At 37.1% G+C, this 22,872-nt stretch overlaps 1 protein-coding gene across 9 annotated transcripts in view; it reads right to left on the bottom strand.

The window, feature by feature from the left end:
* Positions 1-22,872, bottom strand: part of RIMBP2 (RIMS binding protein 2) — a 489,205-nt gene that overhangs the window by 448,899 nt on the left and 17,434 nt on the right. For 8 of the 9 annotated variants that reach the window (XM_031948402.1, XM_031948398.1, XM_031948399.1 and 5 more), the window contains exons 3-4: positions 22,152-22,274; positions 10,700-10,828 (exon numbers count right to left, since the gene is read on the bottom strand). In XM_031948402.1, coding sequence (XP_031804262.1) covers positions 10,700-10,828; positions 22,152-22,274 — 252 coding nt within the window. Of the gene's footprint in view, positions 1-10,699; positions 10,829-11,126; positions 11,267-22,151; positions 22,275-22,872 lie in introns of all 9 variants that reach the window. The other variant, XM_031948400.1, reaches the window with a different exon arrangement.

The following is a 22,872-nucleotide window of genomic DNA, read 5'->3' as shown; positions in this document are numbered from 1 at the left end:
CATCAGTTTCTTCTAATGGAAACACCCGATATTATAATATACTCTGGTGCATCTCAGTTGGTTAATGCATGACCAGAATCATAGGTTCAATCCCAATATATAACATTTAGCTTTGCTCAGTTTTCCAAAGATGACCAGTCATCTCAGAATCTTGAACAACTGGACTCTAGGCCTACCTGGTAACAAAATCTAGTTAATTGGTACTTTGACTTTGTCACTTTGGGATAATCAACTCAGAGAAGAAAAGCTGGAAATGGGAAAAAAATCATCACTACTTTTTGATATCTGGAGGCTTGTCACAGAACAAAGACTTCAGGGTTTTATGTCCCTTGGCCCTAGCTGGCACAATTAAGACCAATGAATGACAGATACAAGCAGTCATATATTTCTATTTAATAGATAACATAGAGATGTATCCAGGTGTAGTGGATAGAAAACATTTGCTAGAATTAGGAATAGTTAGTCCTATCTCTGATGTATCCTGGCTATGTGATCCTCATTAAGTCATTTATTTTATCCTGGTAACTCTGTAAAACTTTGTAGAACAAATATCAACCTCTCTGGTCAATGGGAGTTTCCATATATAAATGTATATATATAAATATATAAATGAAATAAAGGAATTCCATATATAAATGAAATCACAAATTAGTAAAAAAAAAAAAAAGGCATTGTGGTATGTAGAAAAATATATAGAATATGGCTTCAGAAGCTTTCTAAGACTGTTTCCCCATCTATAAAATGAAGAGTTTCAACTAAATCCAAGATTTTTCTGAGTCACAAATTCTTTGGTGACTGGGTAAAGCCTATGGATGCCTTCTCAGGATGTTTCTAAATGCATAAAGTACATGGAGTTTTGAAGGAAGTCACTCATTTTGAAATACAGTTATCAAAAAATTTAATCGAGTTCATAGATTTCAAAGATGCCTCTGCCTGGAACAAAAGAATAGATATGAGTTCTGGAAATGTGATTTAATTGCTACAGGAAACTCATCAATGAACAAACTTCTCTTCCCAGTTTATGATTAGCATCTTCTCTATCATTATAACTTTAGAGCTGGAGTTCTTAAACATTTTTGTAGTCATGAACCCTTTGGGCAGTGATGATTTTTCCCATTTCTAGCTTACGGAACCCCGGGTATGTGTTTGAATGAGTTGCCCAGGATAATACAACTAGTATGTGTTTAAAGACAAAACTTGAACCTAGATTTTTCCAGCTTTGGAGTTCAGATCTCTATTCCCTATTCTACTCTGCCACTCACTTAGCTCCATACATTGTAGGAATCCGTTCTTCTACAGAAGTTTCCCTTTTGTCTTCCCTGGATCCCCATATTCCCCAGACAAACTAGTTATTTTCACCTCCCACATTCCACAGAGGTTGAGAACATTCTTCATGAGAATATTCTACCCTCTGGACTTAGCCCTTCTCAACAATGTGGTGATTCAAGGCAATTCCAATAGATTTGGGATGAAAAATGTCATCCATATCCAGAGAGAACTACTATGGAGATTGAATGTGGATTAAAGCATAGTATTTTAACATTTTTGTTTATTTGCTTTTTATTTCTCATGATTTTTTTTCCTTTTTGGTTTGATTTTTCTTGTACACATGACAAATATGGAAATGTTTAAAAGAATTCATATATCTAATCTATATTGTTTGATGGCATGGGGAGGGAGACTATAAGACTATAAGGAAGGAGGGAGAAAAATTTGGAACGCATTATCTTACAAAAATCAATGTTGAAAATTATCTTTACATGTATTTGGAAAAATAAAATACTATTTAAAAGTTGTTTTTAATTTTAAAGAATATTCTATCCTCTCTGCTTCCATCTTCCTCCTTCCTTCTCCCTCCTCACTAACATCCCCTACAGACACTCGGAGGATATTAGATACAATGCACCTCTTTTTGGCAAAGTCTTTCTGTTTATTTCCTCATCAGCTACTCCACCATTTTTTCAGACATTTCCTCCATTGACTTTTGTTTGGACCCACCTGCATTAGATTATCTTATTTTTATAGGCTGCCTCTTTACTTCTCTGTGTTTTGTAAAGCCCTGGGTATATTTACTGCACCCTTGATAACTATAATTTGTTATTAACTAACTGCAACATGGCACTTCTCCTACCAAAGACTGCTCAAGCCAAAGAGGAGCTCTCCAGTTTCAGAAACATGGTGTCCATCATATTCGCAGGTTACTAGAAATATAGGCTGGGGTGGCAGGGGTCAGTGAGTGGAGGGAGGGGGGAAAACTTCTAATAACTAGAAGTACCTTAGAAGAATGGAGGACAGATAGCGACAGTGATCTGTGACTGATACAATCAAATACTTTGCACTCCACTTCTCAGATATGTGTCTGTGATAGTCACCAAAAAGTCAAATAAAAAAATTAAACAATCTCTACAGTCAAACAACCTATATTCAAATAGAGAAAATGACATATACATATGTTACACATATATAGAGAATAAATTCAAATAATGCAAGGGAACTAAATACAAGATAGATAAGGAGAGCAGATATATCAGATAGGTAGATATAGATAGCTAGATGGCATAGTGACTAGAGAACCAGGTACAAAGTCAGGAAAGACTCATTTTTTTCCCAAGTTCAAATCTGGCCTCAGCCATTTAATAACTGTGTGACTATGGGTAAATAATTTAATTCTGTTTGCCTTCCTCATCTATAAAATAAACTGGAGAAGGAAATGGCAAACTACCCTAATATCTTTGCCAAGAAAACCCTAAGTGAAGTAGGAGAGTTGGACACAACTGAAAAATGAAAGTATTAGCAATTGTGGAGTGGGAGGAAGATCAAGAGTTTGTTTGAATATTCAGTAGTGAGTAAAGTAAGAAAAGAAGTCTATAAAATGGAGTTTATAGAGTGCCATGGGCAAGTCAGTTTTGCCTCAGTTTCTCCATCTGTAAAATGAATTGGAGAAGAAAATAGCAAACCACTCCTATATCTCTGCCAAGAAAACCTCAAATGGGGTCATGAAGAGTGAAACATGACTGAAATGATTGAACAGCCAGAGAGTCATGTGGGAGAAACAGAGGTCAGTTCCATTGGATCATGGTTTTTAGTACAGTAGTACTAAATGATGAGGCTGTTATCTACAAACATTCATAGAAGACAGTTGTATTACTTCAATACTTTTTCAAATTGTGCTTCTGGACAGCTTAAAGTATTTAAATGGAAATTGAACGTACTTGCCTCCCACTTTTAGAATACTCAAACTTTCTTCAGACAGTTCATGTACCCCCATCCTACAGGAAGTCAATTCAGATTCCCCTTCTTATTAGTACTTTATGTCTCCTCAAATTTTCTTTGATTTACTTACCTGTAGACATATTGTGACCACCCAACAGAATGTGAGTTACTTGAAGGTAGGAACTATGTTTGGTTTTGCCCTGGATAATAGTCTCTCCATAAATGGTTGTTGAATCGAATGAAGTCTATGATCTCTGTCTGTCAAGGAGCCAACATGATTTTATTAAGCACTTAAATGTTACATGCTGGGTATATTAAAACAGATTTAAAAACAAAAATTCCTCACTACTCTTCTTATCCTTAAGTAATTCATCTTCTAATAAGAAAGATGATTTTTTTAAAAATCACACATACAAGAGGTATCTAGAATAGATAGGACATTGTTGTTTTGTTTGTCTTTTTGTTCTCAAAAAGGACCATGACATCAGGGAGGGATGCCATGACATGCAAGTGAATTGGATTTGAGGGAGAGGGGACTGGGCAAGGTCACCAGTCTCATCTCCTCCAGAGGCATCTGGGTCCAGTGGCAAGATACAGATTAGTATGACTGGAGATGGGCTTGGATGCAGTGGGAGACCTTGGCCTTTTAAGACCTTAGGAATCAAAGGGTAATATTTTAGAGAAGGTACTAGCAGTGGGGAAGGGGAAGGAGATGCTGCAAGAAAGTGAAGGATAGGGAAAGAAGTGAAACCCCAAGAAATGCCTTCTATAGAAGGTGATCTCAGTGGTGTGGGTATACCAATCACATACCACTTATAATTTCTCATTCAAGAAACCCTGGAAAGGCTGTGTGAGAATGTTTTCTCAGTGCCTCCCACAATGCCTGACACATAGTAGGTGCTTAAGAAATGTTTGCTAACCACCAAACAATCAGAAGTCGGTATTGTGAGACTAAAAAGAATAAGAGTAACCCCAAAGAATAGGTAAAAGAAGGTGTCCACAGTCTAATCCTTTGCAGAGGTAAGATGTCCTCAGGTATAACAAATTGCATCTCTTTCCAATTTTTCTCAATATATTAATTAGTTTTGCTGATTTTCCCCACTTTCTTTTTTGAAAAAATTATTTGTATTTCTTTAAAATGATATGTCTTTATTATGTGTATTTTTAAAATATTGTTTGAGCTACATGTGACCAGAAAGGATTCAGCATCTATCTGTGGAAAAGGATATCATATAAAGATTTTACAAGGTTCACTGACACCTTCATTTGAAAAAGGAATAAATTGAAGATCAAGAGAGGTAAGTGATTTAGCAAAAATCAAACCCTACATCCTTCTTGCTCCTAAGCAAGTACACTTAGAACAATGCCTGGTGCATCCTGTTAGACTTAAATCCTCCTACTTAGCACTTAGCACAATACTTGGCACAAAGTTTTCATAAAATATGGCTGACTACCCCTCCTGCTTCATATCATAATAAACACAATTATTGGGAGGGGAGTCAGTTAATTATCATAACTTAATAAACTATGCACCAAGCACTGAAATACAAAGGTAAAAAAAAAAAAATCACTGCTGCTCCCAAGGGAATGACAAATAATGCTGGGGGTGGGGTGAGCCAAAATATAACAAAATGCATGGAAAAGAAAAAAGCGGAATGAAATTATGAAATCACTAGTGCTAGTTAATTTTTAACAGACCATTAGCTGCTTCATAGGAAAGGGTCTATTTTGGAAGAGACACAAAGAAATCTAAAAGGCATCAAGAAAAAGAAATATTTCTGAAATTAATTTGAATGGGTTATGGAACAATGAAACACGAGTTGCTAAAATTTAATTTATATGTTACATTTAAATGAGGGATGGACCAGCAAACAGCTAAGGGAGTTTCCTCTATAGCTGGTGAAGATCTCTCCACTCAAGTAACTGGGAGATACTGACCTCTAGTGGTCTATCTAGGACTCTGCAGCCTCACTCTCCATTCTACTTAGAAAATTTAAATTAAGAAATCTCACTTATTTTTGTTTTCTCAAATTCAACAAGTCCAAAAGCAGAATTCATTTTCTCTCAAAAAAATTTCTTCTTTTTAGACTTCCCTGTTGCTATTTAGGGCACCATTATCCTTCCAAGAGGCTGAAGGAACAAGTGAGATAGTATAAAGCTCTCTGAAAACCGTTAAATGCTACATTAGCTAGCAGCAACAGCAGCATTATCGTTGCTGCGTTGTTCTTGTTGTTGTTGTTGCTGCTGATGGTGATGACTCGATTCACCCAGATTTGCAATATCAACATCATCCTTGATGCTTCTCTCTCCTACCACATAACCAGCCATTGGCTAGATTTTGTCATTTCCATCTCCACATGTCTCAGGTATGTTCCCTTCCCTCACACAACTGCCATACTCATTCAGGCCCTCATATTCTCTTGCCCAGACCAATGGTTCTCAAACTTTTTGACCTCAGGAGCTCTTTACACTTTTAAAAACTAGTGAAGATCTCTGAAGAGCTTTTGTTTAGTTTGATCAATGATTGATTCCTGAAGAATAGAACCTTAGTCTCTCAAAGACTAAATCAATAAAGAAAAGGTTATCATTGATGGTGAGTAGCAACTTTGAACATAATTCTTCCAGAGGCAAAAACATTTAGGTATTGATTCCAAAAGACAATGATCCATTTACTTCTATTCTGAAGCAAATGCATTTTCCTATCTTTGAATTATATTTATTACATTAAGAATGAAAATGTTCCATATTGTTATAAAAAAAGTTTCTATCTCATTGATCTCCTGAAAGGGTCTTGAAGGGTTCCTTGGGTCTTTAGAAAATTGTAGAGAGCCAGAACTTTGGAGAAGTATACTTGAAACAAGGCATTAACTCAGTGGAATTGATGAGATGATGGTTCTCTCTCTCTCTCTCTCTCTCTCTCTCTCTCTCTATATATATATATATATATATATATATATATATATATATATTTCTCTCTATATATATATATATGAACTAGAGAACCATCATATATATATATATATATATATATATATATATATATATACTTAGTACTTAGCATGGTGATGTAATGGTTCTCTAGTTCACACATACTCAGTGTGCTGTAATGATGTGATTGTAACAGGTATTTAAGGGCTGAGAAGGACTGGAAGAGAGACATTCCATCTTTGACCAGCCTCATGGTATCTCTCCTACCTTCATCACTTCTCCACTAAGACCAAGGAATCAGGTTGATCCTGAGGTCCTCCAGAAAGCTAGCCCTAACATTACAGAGAACCCATGAGGATCCTTTGCCTACAGGGAATGGGGTGGAGGGTTGAGGGAAGGCAACTAGATGATAGAATAGATAGAATACCAGGCCTAGAGTCAGGAAAACCTGAGTTCAAATTCAACCTCAGAAAGTTATAAGCTGTTTGACCCTGAGCAGTCACCTAATCCCTGTTTTGCCTCAGCTTTCTCATCTGTAAAATGACTTAGAGAAGAAAATGGCAAACCATCCCATGTCATTGATCATGAAGAGTTGGATGCAACTGAAATGACCGAACAACAACAACAAAACCAGGGGATGGTAAACTACAGACTGTGGTCTGTTTTTGTGTGACTAGAGAATTCAAGTACAAAAACATTCAGGGGCCAATGTGGCCTGCAGACCATATTTTGGCAATCCCTGACCTACTTCATTGCAAAAGCTTCCTACTTTAGTTCCCCTACCTTATGTCTCTTCTCTACTCCAATCCTTCCTCCATCCAGCCACCGATGGCCAAAGCACAAATTTGACCATATCACCCCTCTTAAACTCCAATAGCTGTCCTTTACCGGGAGGACTAAATCTTTATTCTTTGGTTTGTCATTTTGAATTCTTCATGACCTGTCTCCTTCCTTTCCATTTATTTTACACATTACTTCCTTTCATGTACTTTACAGTACAGCCATATTTTCCTACTTGCTCTCTCTTAGAGAGCATCCCATTTCCATGGCTGTCCACCATGTTTAGAATGTTCTCCATCCTCAATGCAATCTCTTAGAATCCCCCAGTTGTTTCAAACAGCGTCACCACAGGAGACCTTCCTAAAGCTCCTTTACCAAGTTGTCCCTCTAAGGCTACCTTCCATCTACTCTGTACCTATCCTATACCCAATTATCTATGTATATATTGTCTCCTTCAAAATGTAAGCTGCCTAAGGTTATTATTGTTCAATCATTTCAGTCTCTTTGTCACTCTAGTTGGGATTTTCTTGGCAAAGATCGGGAATGACTCGCCATTCCTTTTCCAGCTCATTTTACAGATGAGAAATTTAGGCAAATGGGGAAAAGGGACTTATAAGTGTCTGAGGCCCCATTTGAACTCATGATCCCAAGCCCCATGTTCTATGTATTATGGTGCCATAACGGCCTAATCTGGTACATAGTAAACTCTTCTGATCACTGATTGATTCCCAAAGAATAGAACCTCAGGCTCTCAAGGATATCAATTAAATCAATAAAGGGAAGGTGGTCATTGATGGTGAAGACCAATTTTGGAGATAATTCTTCCAGAGGCGGAAACATTGAGGTATTGATACCGAAAGAAATGATCCATTTACTCCTACTCTGAAGCAAATGCAATTTCCCATCCTTGAAACAGTTCATTTTTGTCGTGAATGAACAGCCAAGAGAATTGAATCACCTTAAAATGACCCATGAATATTTAAGAGATGAGCTGCCACTAAGCAGTGGGATAGTAAGCAAACAGTGAGAAGTCTTCACCCCCTTCTTGAGTGCCCTCAGACTCTGGCAAATTCAGCGACTGCCAGACAATTAAACACTTACTGGTCTCTTTCAGTGGCTTTCAATAGCTTATATAAACCATAGCTGGTTGAAGGCCTTAGTCCTCCCTCATTATCCCCATGATGGCTGAAGGTAGCTGCTATTGATCTGTCTCCTTGCTCAAAGACCCAGGCAATGATGGAGAAAGTGGAACAGTCACAAGTGAGTATTTTTTTTAACATCTGTCAGATTACAGAAATCAAAGAGCAGACCATCCTTCCCCAGCCTGAGGAAAGTACTCTAAATCTAAGGGCATTTGCTAAAATAAAGTATTGTCCTAGTACATAATGAATTTAATCAGATTTATTCTATAGATTTAATAATTATCTTTTGAATTAGAGTACTGATGTCCCTCCGATCCATGATTTGTTCCATGGCCTGATTTGGTGTGGGACAAGACAAACCTCAATAATTTGAGAGATTTTGTTGCCTAAACACCCTACTCCAACTCCATCCACATACACACACACACACACACACTCCCTTTCTTCAATAACATTGCTTCAACAAAAATTCACTAAGAGAAGAGGAAGACAAGATATTGAATATAAATGTCTTTTTCAAGTTTGAAGAAGAGAAGATAAATATTATTTTGATACTTGGTAGTAAGGGAAGGGTGTAGTGATGTTTTTTTAAGAATGAAGGAGACCTGGGGTAGTTAGGTAGTATCATTGATAGAGCACATTCCCTGGAGTCAGGAGGTCCTGAGTTCACATTTTAATCTTAGACACTTACAAGCTGTATGACCAATGGGCAAGTCATTTAACCTCAGTTTCTTCATCTGTAAAGTGGAAATAACAACAGTGCCTGAGTTTGTTGTAAGGACTGAAGAAACAATCATTTTAAAGTATTTTATATAGTGCCTGGAATACAGAAAGCATGACATAAATATTAATTGCCATTATTATTATCTACACTCCTATTCCCAGCCTGCTTCAGTAATGTCTCTATTCAGACTTCTTCACCAATAACTTCTGTCAGTTTTTGCCTTATCTTGCCAAGGCATAGGCCTCTATTATTGGCTCTATTTATTTTTAATAGTATTTTATTTTTTCCAAACCTGTGCAAAAATAATTTTCAATATTCATCTCTTTAAAACCTTGCATTTCAAATTTTTCTCCCTCCTTCCTTCTACCCCCTTCCTCAAGACAGTAAATCATCCAAAATAGATTAAATATGTGTAATTCTTCTAAACATATTTCCATATTTTTCACACTGTGAAAGAAAAATCAGATCAAAAGGGGAAAAAACACAAGAAAGAAAAAAAGCAAGCAAATAACAACAACCAAAAGAAGGTGAAAACACTGTTTTGCTCCACATTCAGTCTCCATAGTTCTTTCTCTGGACACAGATGGTACTTTCCATCACAAGTCTATAGCAATCACCTTGAATCACCTCATTGTTGAAAAGAGCCAAGTCCATCCAAGTTGATCATCATATAATCTTGCTGTTGCTGTATACCGGTTCTGCTCACTTGACTCAGCATCCAGTCACGTAAGTCTTTCCAGGCTTTTCTGAAATCAGTCTGCTGATCCTTTTTTATAGAACAATAATATTCCGTAGCATTCATATGCCATAACTTATTCAGTCATTCCTCAATTGATAGGCCTTCACTTAATTTTACTGTATTTCAAGGCAATTAAATAGACTGCCTCCACTCAAAGCATCCCCTCCCATCCTGCATCCTGAACACTTCTCCTGTATCTCTCAGCTTTCATTTGCTTTACCAAACTGGAACACCAGCCTCTATCCCAATTCCTGCCCACCACATCATACCATCCTACTCTTCACCTTCCAACTCTCCTATATGCACTCTTTTCCCATTAGAATGAGGGTACCAACTGCCTCACTCGCCACAGCTAGTGAGTGTCTGCAGTGAGATTTGACTCATGAAAACAAGTGTTCCTGATTCCCAGCCTAGTGCTCTGTACTATTGTCATCTGCCTCAAATGAACAGCATCATAAATGAAAGAACCACTGTATATAATTATGGAGTCACTGTTCATGAACAGTTAGAGCTATTCAAAAGTGAAATGAGCCTCTCTGGGAGATTACTTGCTTCCATTCATCAGAGATTGTTCAAGAAAAGACTAGATGATCTCTTTCTACTGTATCATAGTAAAGATATTTTTTCAGTTATCACTGAGACTAGATGTCAGCTAGGTAACAAAGTGAATAAAGTGCTTCATGAGTTCAAATCTGGCCTCAGACCCTTTCTAGCTAGGTGACTCTGAGCAAGTCACTTAACCCTGTTTGCATCAGTTCCTCATAGTGAGCTGAAGAAAGAAATGGCAAAACACTCTAATACTTTTGCCAAGAAAATCCCAAATGGATCATAAAGAGTCAGATGGGGATTAAACAACAAGAAGAAAGTTGTCTGACATTTAGCTTCCTTGTAATTCTGAAATTCCATAATTCTGGGAATCTGGGACTTTCCCTAATCACCACCATCATCTCTCAGGGAGATTGTAAGCCCAGCAAAATAAAGAATTCATTTTTGTTCTAATTTGTTTAGTACACAAAGAACTAACATCTAGAACAGTGACTGGCATATGTATAATAAAGACTTATTGAGTTCAACTATTTGATAATTTAATATTTAACTTATTCAACTACTTTATTATATTTAACTAATTTGATAAAGATTTTGGGATACACATGATTTTGCTATTGTCCATACCTTACTCTTCCCCACAGATGCAGGACCCATTCTGACTGGAGGGATAGTCCGATCTGTTCGTCCTCCTCTCAGTGGATGTCTCCCCACAGTATTTCTTGTCACCAGCTGGTCACTGTTGACTGCTTTTGCCTGCAAAAGATATTGTGGATAGTGACGTTTCTGAATTCACAAGCCCAGGATTTGGGTGTTATAGGGAATGCAAGGATAAATTCCAACAATTCCTCTATCAGCTTATAGTTTTATGTGTGGGCAATGTGGACTAATGGAAAGAATTGGTCAAAAATATTTGGATTTGGGTTCTGCTTATCACACATATTAGCTTTATAATCTTAGACAAGTTCTTTAACTTTTCAGTAGTCTGAGCAACTCTGACACTATTAACTGTTGTGAAATTAATGACCAGCATTGGTTGATGGAGTTTCCTCACCTGGAAAATGAAATCATGAGTCCAGTTCATATCCAGGAGCTAGGGCATTGGACAGGTAGAACTAGATTCACACTCTACTTCTGGCATTTACTAGGTGTGTGATCCTGGGCTCACTATAAAGTTCTCCTCAATGTTGCCACCTGTAAAATGGGGATAATATTACCTGTAGAACCCACTTTAAGAATCTTCATGGGAATCAAATGAAATGACATATATAATATGTTTTAATAAATCTTCAAACACTACATTGATCAATCAACAAGTACTTATTAAGCACTACTATGTTCCAAGCACTATCCAAGGTGCTGAAGATACAAAGACAAAAATAACACAATCCCTGTGCCCAAAGAACTTAAATTTGTTTTCATCATCATCATCAATCAATCAATCAATTAATCAACATGGCCTGAAACTATGAGTTTCTTTTGTTTTGGGTTGGTTTTAGGTATGAGATTAGGTTTGCTTATCTTGCCCAGGCTAGAAACAAAGTGGCCATTCACAGGTTCAATCCCAATGTCAGTTGACACCAGAACTTTAATCTACACTGGTTTTCCAATGTGGGCTTTTTTGCCCTCTCTTTTGACATCCTGGAAGGGCCCCTGCTCCTAAGGGTTCACCAGAGAGGTACCAAATTTAATGCAAATACCCAAAGGCTTTAGCCTTCCTTCACCTCAGACCTTTCAAATTCAACAGATCTATTAGCCTCAATCTTCAGGATGTCCAGGACTTACTGGCATGCACCAGCACTCCTGGCTAAAACCCAGACCTTCGGAAATCCCTTGTGACCTCAGAAGGATCCCAGAGGCCATCTAATCCCATTCATTCCTGAACAAGAATCTTCTCAGTGATAAATGTGACAAATAATCATTCTTAAAGAACTTTACTGAAGGGAGATGTGCTCTCTCTCATATCACCCAATTTGGCTTTCAGATTCTTTCAGATTTGTAGTTCTCATTCTTAAGTTCTCATTCTGATGGCAAATCAAGGAAAGTTGTGATGTGGTCATTGCTCCATATAGAAAAGACTGAGGTCTTTAGTGAATAAGAGCAGTGTGATGAACCTGCAATCAGGTTTGAAATCATACCTGATGCTTCCCAAGTTTCATAATCCGAGAAAAGTCACTCTTTTTTCTCACCTAAATTTTTTGTTGCTTAATCACATCTGATTCTTCAAGTCCCCATTTAGGGTTTTCTTGGCAAAGATAATGGAATGGTTTGCCATCTCCTTCTCCCAGCTCATTTTATGGATAAGGAAACTGAGGCAAAGGGGGAAAGAATAAGTATTTGCATAGTTCCTACTAGGTATTAGACAACGTGCTAAGCACTGCTCCTCTTACAAGGCAGGTGCTATTATTATCTCCATTTTACAGATGGGGAAACTAAGGTTAAGCAATTTGGCAGTCACATTGCCAGTAAGTGTCAAGCTGAATTTGAATTTAGGTCTTCCTAATTTCAGACTCAGTGCTCTATTCAGTAAGGGTAACCTTACTGCCCCAAGGAAATTTTTCTTGCATTGAACTTAATCTTTCTTGCCCTCAGTTACTTTTTGTAATAGGAACTTTAGAGTATGCTCAATTCACCTAAAATGATAACATCTCTAAGTAGGCTTGTCCTGGGCAGCATAGGTTTCCTGAATGGAGCCATTATTAGAGGCCAGGTTGGTTCAGTCTCCTTTAATTGGCTGCCTAAATGGGCGCCCTATCCACTATGGCTCTAAGATGACAAAAAAAAAGAAAATGATAAATGTTGGAGGAGATGTGGGAAAACTGGGACACTAATGCATTGTTGGTGGAACTGTCAAATGATCTCCATTCTGGAGATCAATCTGGAACTATGCCCAAAGGACTATCAAACTGTGCATTCCCTTTGATCCAGCAGTAATTCTCTATTGGGCCTGTATTCCAAAAAGATCTTAAAGGAGGGAAAGGGACCCACATGTGCAAAAATGTTTGTAGCAGCCCTTTTTGTGGTAGCAAAGAATTGGAAAAGTGGGGAATGACTAAGTTGTGGTATATGAAAGTAATGAAATATTTTGTTCTATAAAAAAACGATTAATGAGATGATTTTAGAAAGGCCTAGAAAACAAGCAGAACTAGAAATATGTTGTACACAATAACAGCAAGGATGTGCGATGATCAACTATGAAAGGCTTGGTTCTTCTCAGTAGTTCAGTGATCCAAAGCAATCCCAATAGACTTTGGACAGAAAATGCCATCTGCATCCAGAGGGGAAAAAAAAAACTAAGGAAACTGAATGTAAATCAGCACATGCTATGTTCACTTCTTTTTTCTGCTCTTTTTAAATCTCTCTCATAATTTTTCCCTTTTGCTCTGATTTTTCTCTCCCAACATGATTCATAAAGCAATATGTATTAAAAACAAATAAAGTGAAAAAATAAATAAATAAAACTGGCCAAACTGAGAAAGAAACTGTCTGCCTCATATTCTCTTCTGTGATCTCTATCCTGAGCAGAAGGTGGGGATCCCAGTTAATGCACCACACAAGTACCTTGAACTGATTCAATAACATGGGAAGGCTCCTTCCCCTGCTCTTTTTCTTTTATTCCAATCCAAAAATTGAGCCCAGGAGAGTGTTGGTTTCTATTCTGTTTCTATTCTGTTGTCTTCACCTGCAATGATCCTCCCACCCAAATTTGAGCTATGTTGACCTTGGAGACAGGATTCCAGGAGAGGTGGTGGATCTAGCCAGTCAGGTAGGAAAGTCAGAAAACTAGTAGACACACCTTTGAGCAGAGACAAAAAAAAGTATAGTTGAGAACTATTTAACAGAAGAAATGAAAATACAATAAAACACAGATAATGCTAATTTGTGGTTTTCTAAGTCACCATTTATCTCTCAGGGATTTATTTCTATTTAAAATGTGATAAAGCTGCTCTTTTAGAATTGAGCCAGAACTCTGAAACTAATTCCCTTTCCTCTTCCTAGATACTAAAACAGTATAAAAGGGAAAGATTATGCTTCTTTGTGTTAGAGAAGTAAGGTTGTATATTTGTGTATAAATATTTCCTCATAAAATCTAATCTGATTGTTAATGGTTAAATGAAACTGGGGTTCTGGAAATCAACCCCAACAACTTGGGGGACACCATTATTGGGGGTTGGAGTCACTGGTGAAGGGCCTAGATACTCTCTCACTCACTTCAAGGTACTGGAGAACCTTAGGGAAGGGGTAAAAATTTAACCTTCACTCAACGGAGGCCAGGGTGGTCAATGTTACACTTATCAGTTTTTAAAATTTCTTTTCAAAAATCTGATTGGCAAAGATGAAAAAAAAGAAAATGACAAATGTTAGACTGGCACCAGGAAAACCAGCACATTAATTCACTTTTGGTGAAGTTGTTAACTTGAATAGACATTCTAGAGAACAATTGGAAGCTAAGTCCCCAAAATTACCAAACTGTACATATCCTTTAACCCAAGAATATCACTATAAGTTCTTCTCCTATTCCTGAATCAGTCCAAAGTGGTTGTGCTGTGGGTTACCTGGGATCCCCATCTTTCTCCAGGATAGAGATCACAGAAGAGAGTATGAGGCAGAGAGAATTTTTTTTTTCAGTTTGGCCAGTTTTATTTATTTTTCCGTTTATTTTATTTATTTTTAATACACATTGCTTTATGAATCATGTTGGGAGAGAAACTTGTAGAGTTCAAAAAAGAAGAAGAAATGTGTTATATGTACAAAAATATTTATATATTTATGTTAGCAAAGACCTGGAAGCTAAGGGAGACTGTCAAGAGATGCCTGTCAAGGTGGGAAATTAATGAATGAATGGCATATTAATACAATAGAATACTATTATGTCATAAGAAATGAAGAAGAGATGATCCAACCATTGTGGAGACCAATTTGGAACTATGCCCAAAGGGCTATCAAACTGTGCACATCCTTTGATCCAGCAGTGTCTCTAATGGGGCTATATCCCAAAGAGATCTTAAAGGAGGGAAAGGGATCCACATGTGCAAAAATGTTTGTAGCCGTCCTTTGGTAGGGGCAAGAAACTGGAAACTGAGTGGATGCCGGTCTGCTAGGGAATGGCTGAATAAGTTATGGGATATGGATATTATGGAATATTATTGTTCTATAAGAAATGATGAGCAAGAAGATTTCAGAAGGGCCTGGAGAGACTTATATGAACTGATGCTGAGGGAAACAAGGAGAACTAGGAATACATTGTACACAGCAACAAGAATATTGTGTGATGATCAATTGTGATGTAAGTTGCTCTTTTCAACAGTGAGATGATTCAGGCCATTTCCAACGAATTTGTGATAGAAAGAGCCATCTAAATCCAGACAGAGAATTATGGGAACTGATTATGGATCACAACATTTTTTTCCCTTTTTGATCTGATCTCTCTTGTGCAGCATAATTGTGGAAATATGTATAGAAGAATTGCAAATTTAACATATATTGGATTACTTGCTGGGTAGAGGAGGAGGGTGGGGGTAAGGAAGGGAGAAAAATTTGGAACACAAGTTTTTGCATGTTTGAAATCATGTTGTATCTTCTCATGAATTCTGAAAGTAAAAAGTTACTATTAAAAAACCTAAAATTAAAAATAAAGAAATGATGAGCAGGCTGATTTCAGAAAGGTCTGGAGAGAATCACATGAACTGTTGCTAAGTGAAGTGAGCAGAACCACGAGAACATTGTACACAATAACAAGATTATGTGATGATCAACTGTGATGGACTTGGCTCTCTCTGTGGTGATTCAGGCCAGTTTCACACCTTTTTTACTTTATTCTTTTTTCCCCCTTTCATCCCCAAGTCATCCCAAACAAGTGATAGTTAAGAAAGGATATATTTATGTAGATATATACATCCCCATACATATCTCCACGCATACACACATTTTTTCTATTCCTGCTCACTCTGCTTTGATTCTCCTCCTTAACTTCCCCCAGTGGATCCCTCCCTGGTCTTCTTTCCTCACCTTTTACTTCTTCAACTGCCCATCCCTCCCTTTATTCCTTTGTAGAGCGTTATACCCTTCATGGTACCCTTCAGATTGCCTATTGAACCCATTCCTACTGTGAGTAGATTTTCAGAACTACAAGCCTTCCTCCCCCTCTAAAGTCTTTGTGTCTATTCTTCCTCTGAACCTCATTTGTAGGACATAATTAGTATTTTTACCTTAACTCTGCCCCACTCTTTCTTTTGAGCTGCTGTATTGTAGATGCCAATCTTAAACATATGGTACACATTTCCCATGTAAAATAAGTTTGTCCATTTTGAGTTCCTTAAAATTGATTTTTGCTATTGGCTTATATATTAAATTTTCTATTAAGTTCATTTTGGTTGATAGAAAGTCCTGAAAATCTGCAAGTTTGTTGAATGTCCATTTTTTCTTGTTCAATATTATAGATAATTTTGCTGAATAGGATATTTTTTAGCTGCAGACCTAGTTCTTTTTATTATCAATTGTCAATTGCCGCTTTTACTGTAGCTCCTCCTAAGTCCTGTACAATCCTAATTGTAACTCCAATTCAAAGCAATTCCAAAAGATCTGTGATAAAAAGTGCCATCCACACCTAGACTGAACATGGATCAAAGCATAGTATTTCACCTTTTTGTTGTTTGCTTGTTTTTTTTCCCTTTTGATCTGATTTTTTTTCCTAGCATGAGAAATATGGAAATGTTTAGAACTGCACATAAATATGTGTAATCAATCTATATCTAATTGCTTGCTATCTAGGGGAGTGGGGTTGGAGGGGAGGGAGAGAGACAGAGAGAGAAGAGAGAGAGAGGAGAGAGAGACAGAGAGAGGAGGAGGAGGAGGAAGAGAGAGAGAGAGAGAGAGAGAGAGAGAGAGAGAGAGAGAGAGAGAGAGAGAAATTTGGAATACAAGGTTTTGCTGAGGTAAATGTTGAAAACTATCTTTGCATGTATGTGGAAAAATAAAACTTTTTAAAAATGAAGAGAATGGTTTCAGATAAATCTGAGAAGACTGCATAAACTGGTGCTGAATGAAGTGATCAGAATTAGGAAAGCAATTTATAAATACCATAAAAGTGAATGATTTTGAAAGATTTAAGTCTGATCAGCATGATAATCAATGGTGATTGGAGGGGACTGAGGAGAAAGAATGTGATCTTGCTCCTCACCAAAAAAAAAAAAAGGTGATAAATTCTAGATGCAGACTGAGACACAATTTTGGTTATGGGCAATGGAGGAATTTCTTTTCCTTGACTACATTTATTTATTTATAAGGATTTTGCTCTGTTTTTCCCAGGAAGAGGAGGAAAAGAGAGAAAATAAATACCTGTTAATCATTTAAATTAAAATAAATTTTAAAGAAAGCAAAAGGGCTTAAACATAATTGTTTGTTTTTTAAATGCTTTCATTATGTTGAAACTAGAGGTGACACAAAGGATGCAGAGTGGGCTTTGTAGTCCAGGGAAACCTGTAGTAAAGTACCTGTGGTAACATACTGTCCTTATATTCCTCTGCTTTCTAAGGCAATTTCTATAATTATAAATTGCAGCAAAGATGCCAACCTGCTTTGATAAGGGAAGTTTCCTCATCTGGACACCACAGAGTTAGTCCCTTTATCTGACCATCATTTTGAGATGAGCAAAAGGAATTAAAGCTAGATTCAGTAAGTGAGAAGATGCGTCTGATCCCAGATCTTATAGAACTCAGTTTCCTCCCGTGTAAATGAAGGAATTTGGAATAAATCATTTAGAAAGTCCCTCTCACCATCTTCTTCTTCAGTTTAATAAAAACTATCATCCTTTTCTAGGGACATTCACAGCTCAGAAAGGGAAGTTTCTTTTCCACGTACTGCTTTTACTGTCAACCAACAGCTGTTCCCTGTCTTTATATAACATTTAATCTTAGTTAAAAACAGCTGGTTTGACTAAATAGACTGATTGCAAACACGCCATTTCCTTCCTGTCTCTCTCCTTTCCTTCTCTTCATTTCTCCCAACCCTTGCCTTTCCACTGAGCTTTAAAGAGATGCAAGGTGGGTCCCAGATCATAAGATTACAGAAGTAGAGCTGAGAGGACCCAGAAGGCTTCACTTGGATGGAATGAGGAATAAGGAATTGAGGCTCAGAGAGAATAAGATAACAGGTGAGCAGGGTGGACTATGTAGTTTAATCTTTAGGAAGAAGGAATATGCTCATATCAAGAACATTCCCAACAATTTAGAGAACTCCCTCAGGAAGTGGGAGCATCTTGTGCTAAAATTCCCACCTCTCAGGAAACAGAAATCCTTCTGCAGGGTTTCTGGGGCGAAGTTTGGGTAATTTGGAGTAAATTTCTTGGGCAATCAGGTAGATTGAAAGAATAACCAACCAATGGTCCTTTTCAACATATCCACCGGGATAACCCCACACTATTGAATATTTTTATCCATGACTCTTATAAAGCCTTAGAATGCATCCTTATCAAATATGCAGGTCACATAGAGGAAAGTCAGAGATGGTTGTTGGAGGGATAACTAGTATATTAGATGACAGAATCAGATTTCACAAAGGTATATCTTATGCTATGAAAAGAAGTAAATGAGTTTAAAATCCCACTTTGCATATATGACCTTAGATAAATCATTTAAGATATCTGGAACTTCCTCACCAATAAAATGAAGGATAACAGGTAGCACAATGGATAGAGTATTGGGCCTGAGTCAGGCAGACCTGAGTACACATTTAACCTCAAACAGTTACTACCTGTGTAACTCACAGGGATCTTCAAACTACAGCCCGAGGGCCAGATGCAGCAGCTGAGGACGATTATCCCCCTCATCCAGGGCTATGAAGTTTCCTTATTTAAAGGCCCACAAAACAAAGGTTTTGTTTTTACCATAGTCCATCCCTCTAACAGTCTTAGGGACAGTGAACTGGCCCCCTATTTAAAAAGTTTGAGGACCCCTGTTAATTCACTTAATCACTGTCTCAGTTGACTCAGCTATAAGATAGGCTTAATAATAGCATTAATAATAGCACAGGATTGTTGTGATGATCAAATGAAACGATACTCATAAAACAACCAGAAACTTGGAATTGTATAAATGTTCATTCCTTTTCTCTCTCCCATGATTTCCCTACCCCAGATCTAGATCATTGATTCTTTAATCTCAATATATCATGGGCCCTTAACAACTAGGATGAAATTGAATAAATATAAATGTAAAGTCTTACATTGAGGTTCAAAAAATCAACTTCCTAAGTACAAAATGGGGAAAAACAGCTAAATGAAAATCTGATTTAAGAAAAGATATGGGAATCACAGACATCAGAAAGCTCAAGATAAATAAGCCATGTATACAGTAATTAGGAAAGCTGAAATGATTTTAAGTTACCTTAAGAAAGGGACAGTGTTCAGGAAGGAGATGTAGTCTGCTGTATTCTGACTTCATGAAACCAGTTAGTTCAAAACCAATATAAGAAAGAAAATTCAAAGAGTTACTCCATAATTAACAAACTTCATTTCATCTTTAACATCCTTCATCACTCCTTTCATTTTCTGTCACTTATAGAGAAGTGGCTCCTTCCTGATAACACTATTTCCCTTGCCAGTCAATCTAATCCAATAGACATTTATTAAATTTTTTTGTGTGGTAGAAACCATGCAAAGTCCTAGGAATACATTTAATCAAAAGAAAGAAATTTACAACTACTTGAAGGAAACAACATACAGAAGAAGACAAAGAAAATAGAGTGTGAGAAGATAGAATAAGGGAGTCCTGCTCAGAGGTATCATGGTCCATAGAGCTGAAACCAGACAGGGCAGCAAATGCTAAAGGGAGCCACCCATTCCATTACTGGTAGACAATTTCTAAAGTTTCTAAGTCAAATAAAAAATATGCAAGAAATCAGAAAGAAATAATTCAAGTATCAAGAGGATCACACAGGATTTAGCAGCCACCACTTGAAAGGAAAAGAAAACTTGGTTTATGATTTTCCAGATGGCAAAGAATTTGGGCTTATAGCCATGAATAACTTACTCAGCAAACCTAAGTATGATACTACAGGGGAGAAATGGACCTTTAATGAAACAGAGGATTTCTAAGCATTTCTGATGAAAAAAACTAGAGCTATGGGGAGACCTTTAAGTACAAACAGGAGTAAAAATATAAACAAGTAGATGTTAATGGATAACATATAAAGGAACAAACAGAGATGAATTCTTTACATTCAAATATGGGGATGTGTATGTATGTGATATATGTATCCCCTCTGTTCCCTACCCATCATGGTTCATAGAAGGGGCCCAATCAGAAAAGGCTGGGATTGGTTCTTTTATGTCTTGATGATCTTAAGAAAAGAATGGAAAGAGAGGAGACAAAGAATACTATGGAGAAAGGAGTGGGGAAGAAGGTTGCTGAAAAAAATCTCACAAAATGTGTGCATAAGTAGATATCTATACAAATAAGGATTAAAGGGTAAGGAGAAGCAGCTGACATCTGAAACTCAATCTCACCTGAATTAGTCAAAAGAAGGGAGAATACATACACATACAGTTAGGTATAGAAATACATTTCATTCAACAGTAAAATAGGAAAGAAAGCAGAAAAGAGGGATAGAATTGGAGGGAAGAGGGTAATCCTAAAGGAAGCATTAGATCTGAACAAAACAATTTGTAAGGATATAGGAGAACATTTATATCTGTTTTTGAGATGGCTAAGAACAGGAATCTGAGAGGGTGCCCATAAACTGAGGAATGGAGGAACAAGTTATAATACAGAAATGTGATGGAAAACTATTATGCTAAACTTTTACTAGTATAATGACCAAACAGTATACCAAAGAACTAATGATGAAACATGCTACTCATCTCCTGTTAGAGAGCAAATGAGATAAATATTTTTAGGATATGGCCAATGTGAATTTTTGTTTTTAAGGTACGATACATGTGTGTAATAGGTTTGTTTTCCTTACTTTCTCAGTTTTGTGGTCAGAGTAGAGAAATCAGAGGAAATGAAAGACTGTTCTTTGAAAATAAAATAAAATTTAATTGTAAAAAAGTTTAAATTAAAAACTTTCTTAGCATCAGTATTCTCATCTCTAAAATGGAGATAGTAATAAGCACCTACTTCACAGGCTTATCATAAGGATAAAATGAGATAATATACTTAAATTATTTTGTAAATCTTAAAGTGCTATATAAAGGCTAGCTTATTGTTGTTATTTCAAGGGTTTTTTTTTTTTCTTTTTCTTTCTTTTCTTTTAATGGTAAGGGCAGAACAGAGAGGAGAGAAAGGGTGGTTAATTTTTTAAATTAATTTTTTTTAAAGCATTGGTAAATGTGGAGTGTATCCTAGACATAAGACAGAGACTCTGGGGATTTCTAAAATGTCATTTAGTCCAATCCTCTGCCTCCAGAGGTAGGATTGTACCTAAGCCAAGGGTCAGTGGAGATGGCTATCAGGTCTATCTCAGGTTTGTGAAAACTCCATTATCAGAAACTAGTAGCCAATCTGTATTAAAACTGTCATTAGCTCCCGTGGAAATTCAGGCTAATGTTAAAAGACTCTCACTGCCTAAGACAGTCTTCCTTATAACTAACTTGGATCTGACCATCCACATGAGCACTCAATAGTTATCAGGAATGAGACTTGAGGCTTTTGCCTCTATTCTCTTTCCCTTCTCCCCTCAGCAAGTCAAAACCCACAATTTATTTTGTTTGATAGAACCAGCCCACCACAGTGATGATAAAAACCGTAGCATTCTTACTCCTAGGTAAAGCACAGGCTGAAAACATGGGATCTGCAGTCAGAGATCCTGGATTTGATCCCTACTTTGTGGGACCTTTGTGACCCTGGACAAGCTTGCTTCCATTTTCTCATCTGTAAAATCAGAACAATATCTCCCTCTCATGATTAGGATAATAAGACAATAATTTGTAAAGTTCTATACAAACCTTAAAGTGCTAGCCAGTATAACCATTCTCCTCTCCGGGTCTCAGTTTCCCCTATTGTAAAATGGACCAAATAATCCTTATGTTTCTCATTAACTCTAATTTATACATTCTAACAACCACATCTGCTTCACTCACCAGCTTTCCAGAGTCTTCCTGAGATTGGTTATGGATCTCCTTCCCCTTCGTGGACTTGAAGTGCAGGCTATATTCCCCAGAGGTACTAATGCAGCCATTCGGATGGTCATCCCTAACCACTCCCTGTAAGAGAATTCAAATTCAAAACTCATTCACTCTCTTCTGAAATAAGATAAAGGGATCAGGATGGAAAGCTGAAGTGGGGGAAAAATCCAGGAAACTGTAGCTCTTCACCAGCCCTACTTGTTTCTCTGGAATGAGTATAGGAGGCATGAACTTTCTGGGCCAACCTTTCCCAGTGTACTCTACATGTGTACCCACTCTTCCTCTTAATGCTGTATGTAATTTTGGCAGAGTGATTTTTAAGTAATAATGGTTTTCTGTTCTTAGTGTGCTATTATAGTAAATGCTTTTCTCTTTAGTTAATTGTATCAACTGGCTCACTACCAAAGGTAAATGCACCAGTGGGGGCTCATGAGTTATAGTATGAGGAATACGGACCTACACAGTACCGTGAAACTCAGGTACTCTTTTACCCTTAGAAATTATTCTTCAAGTGTAAGTTAGGTGGTTATCTGAGAGGGAACATTAAAAGCACAATGAATGAATGAATAATGAATGTGTGAATGAATGAATAGATAGATGATGAATGAATGAATGTAATTATATCAATCTAGCCTTAATCTTCACATCTCCATCATCATGGTCTCTTCAGCAATCT

The sequence above is a fragment of the Sarcophilus harrisii genome, chromosome 1 (assembly GCF_902635505.1).
Source record: "Sarcophilus harrisii chromosome 1, mSarHar1.11, whole genome shotgun sequence".
NCBI classification, from domain to species: Eukaryota; Metazoa; Chordata; class Mammalia; order Dasyuromorphia; family Dasyuridae; genus Sarcophilus; species Sarcophilus harrisii.
This window is presented reverse-complemented; position numbering and strand designations above follow the sequence as displayed.